The sequence below is a fragment of the Malaya genurostris genome, chromosome 2 (assembly GCF_030247185.1).
Source record: "Malaya genurostris strain Urasoe2022 chromosome 2, Malgen_1.1, whole genome shotgun sequence".
NCBI classification, from domain to species: domain Eukaryota; kingdom Metazoa; phylum Arthropoda; class Insecta; order Diptera; family Culicidae; genus Malaya; species Malaya genurostris.
The window spans coordinates 27,618,417-27,623,713 of NC_080571.1; the positions used below are offsets into that span (position 1 = coordinate 27,618,417).

At 43.1% G+C, this 5,297-nt stretch overlaps 1 protein-coding gene across 1 annotated transcript; it reads left to right on the plus strand.

Moving 5' to 3' along the window:
* The first annotated feature begins 660 nt into the window (after nt 1-660).
* LOC131428559 (uncharacterized protein K02A2.6-like) lies at nt 661-4,939 on the plus strand. Its single transcript, XM_058592606.1, has 2 exons — nt 661-963; nt 1,076-4,939. Exons 1-2 carry the CDS (start codon nt 661-663, stop codon nt 4,937-4,939), a joined length of 4,167 nt encoding a protein of 1,388 aa, XP_058448589.1.
* The last annotated feature ends 358 nt before the right edge of the window (nt 4,940-5,297 follow it).

Consider the following 5,297-nt stretch of genomic DNA (forward strand, 5'->3'; position numbering starts at 1 on the left):
ATCTGTAGAAGGATTTATATAATCTAACTACCAATAGAATCGAAAATTTTCAACTTGAACGTGTATTGCAACAACATTGAAGTTTTTCAATAGCCAATCAGAACGTGAGGTGTCTGAATCTATACAAGAGCATTCATATAAAAGATGAGTGGTTCATTTTTCATACCATTTGCTGAGCAACTGTTCCCGAAACAAGACACACGAGAACAACATCGAGGACCTGTCGTCTCTCTGTTTCCCGATCTGAATGCACGAGACACCGTCAGCACAATGACACCGAAAATCGGTAGAAAGGCAGCCAAAAAGTCCAGCAAGGCCCATTGCTGAAACAAGACACACACGAGAACCATATCAGATCTCAATATTTCCTACCAAAAGATTCATCAAGATGGAAGCTAAATTAATGTTATGGCAGCACTGGCGGACTGACCGCGACGAGTTTGACAGCAAGTGCTTTCACGCGGAGTGATTTCGTAGACTTTGAGTAGAATAAAACACGTTATTTTAACGCTCTGAATTAAATGTAGTTTATTAAAATTAAATAAATGTTGTTCCGTAAACCGAGTTGTAATTCGTAAGACACAACATAATTGGCGACGAGGATAGTCGGTTTTAAGTAATTTCGTCGGTGTGTCGAATTTTAATAGTTCTAACCTCACAATGGCGCAAGAAGCCAGTCTTGCTGACATCTTAGCACAGCTCAGCAGAATAATGGAAAACCAACAGTTGGCACAGAAAACTCTCCTTGAGCAGCTAGTACGGCCGAAGGACAATGAATTTCTGATGGAAGCACTTTCAAACACCATTACAGAATTTTCCTACGATCCCCAAAACGGAGTGGTTTTCGATAAATGGTACGCGCGGCATGAGGAAGTTTTCACCAAGGGAGGAGAAAAACTGAATGATGCTGAAAAAGTGAGACTGTTACTGCAAAAGATGAGTTCCGTAAACCACGATAGATACGTAAATCTCATTTTGCCAAAAACGTCGCGAGAAGTTCCTTTTGCAGAAACAGTTGCCACACTGAAGGAAATGTTCGGGCATCAAACATCGGTTTTTTTTTCGACGCTATCAGTGTTTGCAGACAGCCAAACGAGTTGCAGAAGATTTTGTCTCGTATGCAAGTTCCGTCAATCGAGCTTGTGAAGATTTTAACATCCGGGAAATCACAGCGGACCAGTTTAAATGTCTTGTGTTTGTGGCTGGACTTCATTCTGAAAAGCATAAGGACATCCGGACACGATTGCTTGCAAAAATGGAAAACGAATCGGAGACGGATCCAATGAAACTCAAAAAGCTGTTACTGGAATGCCAACACTTAGATAATCTCAAACACGACACAGCTGTTATTGAGAATCCAAAGGTGAACGTGAACGCAGTTTTCCGAGGTGAACAATCCAATTACACAAGAAAATCGGGAAAAATAGATACACCAAAAGTAGCCCCACGACGTCCGTGCTGGCAGTGTGGTCAAATGCATTTTGTTGCTGATTGTACGTTTTCAAAACACATCTGTCGAAGCTGCGGTAAAGTGGGCCATAAAGAAGGATACTGTGGATGCTGTTCGAAACCAGCGGTTTCTGGATCAAGCAAAACGGATCCATCAGCCTCAGAAAAAAGGAAGCCCTGGAAGAAAAAGCAATCCGGTAAAACTGGGAACGCGAACGGTGTGTATGCTGTACATGATACAAATCCCAGTGGCAGGCGCAAATTCGTGGAAGTTTTAATCAACAATAAATTGATTGAACTCCAGCTCGATTGTGGATCGGATTATACGATTATTTCGTCGAATTCATTACGCCAATTTGGCGATCTGAAGACAAATCCTACGAGTTTACGGGTGGTAACTGCTGCAGGCAAACCGCTTCCACTCGATTTAGAGTTTCAATGTGCAATAACATTCCGAGGCATCACGAAGCAGTCGGTGTGTTATGTGACAACAGTTGATGGATTTAATGTTCTCGGAAGTGATCTCATGGAAGCATTCGGGTTGTACGACATTCCGATCAACTCTTTTTGCAAGCAGCTAAAAGCAGATATGGATCCGGAAGAGTACAAGCAAGTATTGAAGGCGGAATTTCCAGCTGTTTTTCAAGATGGACTTGGACTTTGTACGAAAGCAAAGATCCAACTGTTCCTGACAGCAGGAGCAAAACCAGTTTTCAAGCCAAAACGACCGGTACCGTTTCATTCACAGTGGCTCGTCGAAAAAGAACTTATCCGGTTGCAGAATATGGGAGTACTCGAACGAGTAGATTTTTCAACCTGGGCGGCACCTATTGTTGCAGTTCGAAAGGCTCAACGAGACGCCGATGGAGATCCAATTGTTCGGATTTGTGCTGATTTTTCAACGGGACTGAATGCAGTATTAGAAGCGAACAAGTATCCACTTCCCACTCCTGATGACATCTTCGCAAAGTTGTCAGGTAGTCAGTACTTTAGTGTTATCGATTTGTCGGATGCCTATTTGCAGATGGAAGTGGAGGAGGATTCACAAAAATTATTGACAGTAAATACTCACAAAGGATTATTCAAGTACAAGCGTCTTCCGCCAGGGGTCAAAGCAGCACCTGGGGCATTCCAAAAAGTCGTCGACAACATGCTTGGTGATCTGGAGGGAGCTGAAGCGTTTCTTGACGACGTACTCGTTTTTGGTCAAACGCAAGCGGAGCATGATAGAAACCTTAAACGAACACTGCAGCGGATTTTGGAATATGGTTTTCGGCTTAAGATCGAGAAGTGCAGTTTCAAAATGACGCAGGTGAAGTATCTGGGAGTTATCGTTGATCGCAACGGTATTCATGCAGATCCGGAGAAGGTTAAAGCTATCGCACAAATGTCTCCGCCGAGAGATGTTTCACAGTTACGTTCATTCTTGGGTGCAGTGAATTATTATGCGAAATTCATAAAAGAAATGCACCAGCTTCGTAGATCTCTTGATCAGCTGTTAAAGAAGGATATGAAGTGGAGTTGGAGTGAAGAATGTCAAAATTCTTTCGATCGGTTCAAAGAATTGTTGAATTCAGATTTGATGTTAACACACTATAATCCATCGCTCGAGATAGTCGTGGCTGCTGATGCCTCCAGCACTACTGGCATTGGGGCCAACATCAGGCATAGATTTCCGGACGGCTCTGAGAAGGTGATCCAGCACGCTTCAAGATCGTTGACACCGACAGAACGAGGTTATGGACAAATCGATAAAGAAGCATTGGCACTTGTTTACGCCATTACAAAGTTTCATCGTATGCTTTTGGGACGACGTTTTGTTCTGGAGACTGATCACAAACCTCTTCTACTTATTTTCGGATCGCACAAAGGAATACCGGTTCACACATCAAATCGGTTGCAGCGACTGAGTTTGACGTTACTATGCTACGATTTCAGTGTAGAATATGTACCTACTATGAAATTCGGGTATGTAGATGTACTTTCCAGGCTTATAAGTTCAGCAGTAAATACGGAAGAGGAATATATCATCGCTAGTGTTCGTCTGGAGGAAGACATGGCGGCAGTCCTGGAGGATTCAATAGCTTCTACTCCAGTGACGGCTGTAATGATCGCCACAGCCACACTACGGGATAAAGTGCTAAAACAAGTGAAGAAGTTTTTGGAAACCGAATGGCCGGAATCGTTAGGGGTAATCAGTGATCCTGATGTAAAGACATTCTTCAATCGTAAAGACGGGCTGGGAGAAATCGTATTCAATCGTAAAGACGGGCTGTTCGGAGAGCGAGTAGTAGTTCCAAAGATCTACCAAAAACGAATCTTGCAGCGGTTACATTACGGGCATCCCGGCATAGTCAGAATGAAGAGCCTCGCTCGGAGTTTTGTTTATTGGCCTTGTATCGACCGGCACATCGAAGAAGCAGTAAAGCAATGCACGGACTGTGCCGCTGCAGCAAAATCACCACCACATGTTGCACCTGTGGCATGGCCTGTTCCACCGGGACCTTGGCAACGCGTTCACATCGATTATGCGGGGCCAATTGATGGTTTATATTTCTTTGTCATCGTTGATGCATTTTCTCGATGGCCGGAGATATATTCATCGTCTACGATGACGGCGAAGGTAACGATCCAAAATCTACGAAATTCTTTTTCACGGCTTGGATTGCCGATGGTAATAGTGTCGGACAATGCAGCTCAATTTGTCTGTGATGAGTTTGAATCATTTTGCAAAAACAATGGTATCAAACATATGTTGACTGCTCCTTACCATCCGCAATCTAATGGACAGGCGGAACGTTTTGTAGATTCAATGAAAAGAGCTATGAAGAAAATAAACAAGGGAGAACCCCTCCAGGAGACACTCGAGGTTTTTCTAGCAACTTATCGTTCAACGCCAAGTGAAACCACTGGACAAAAATCTCCAAGTAAACTCATGTTTGGTCGACGAATGAGGACTACACTTGACCTAGTGCGTCCTATGCAAGCACTAGATATTAGGCAGTCTGGAGAGAGATGCCCGATGCGTCGGTTCATACCTGGTGACTTGGTATATGCAAAGGTGTACAAACGAAATACCTGGTCCTGGGAACCCGGGAAAGTCGTTGAGAAGCTGGGAGTAGTGAACTATAATGTGTGGATAGTTGGGCAAAGGCCAAAGTTAATTCGTTCGCACATCAACCAACTTCGTACCCGTTTTGAAATGAAAGATGATTTGCACCGTGAGCGAACAGAGAGTGATCATCATTTTCCATTGAGCATTCTGCTAGACGAGTTTGGTATCAGTCAACCAGGAGTAATCGTTTCAGAAGAATCTGTTTCACCTATACTGACAGAAAGCAATGATAAATCTGAACATCCGACGACTCCAAATACGAGTGGTTCAATAGTTAAAAAACCGAGTCGTATTCCAACACCTGTTTCATCCTGTACAACTAGGGGACGATCAGTGCGTCTTCCGCTGAGGTTCGAGCACTACGTGATGACTTAAAGGGGGAGATGTTATGGCAGCACTGGCGGACTGACCGCGACGAGTTTGACAGCAAGTGCTTTCACGCGGAGTGATTTCGTAGACTTTGAGTAGAATAAAACACGTTATTTTAACGCTCTGAATTAAATGTAGTTTATTAAAATTAAATAAATGTTGTTCCGTAAACCGAGTTGTAATTCGTAAGACACAACAATTAATTTGCACCGTCACTAACACATTCAATTACTAACGGCAATGCGAAAGCGAAAGTGATGATTTTGAACACATCTTCATACTAGTATACAAATATGCCGTGCGAAACAGAGTTGAACAAATTGAACAAATGAAAGAGATGAACAAATGTTTCCACTTGATTTGC

What these genes read in the sequence shown, in the direction of transcription:
- LOC131428559 (XM_058592606.1), top strand. Translation starts at nt 661, where the DNA reads ATGGCGCAAGAAGCCAGTCTTGCTGACATCTTAGCACAGCTCAGCAGA. An exon ending in CCGTAAACCACGATAGATAC is followed by an intron (nt 964 to 1,075) that starts GTAAATCTCATT and finishes CGACGCTATCAG; the next exon opens with TGTTTGCAGACAGCCAAACG.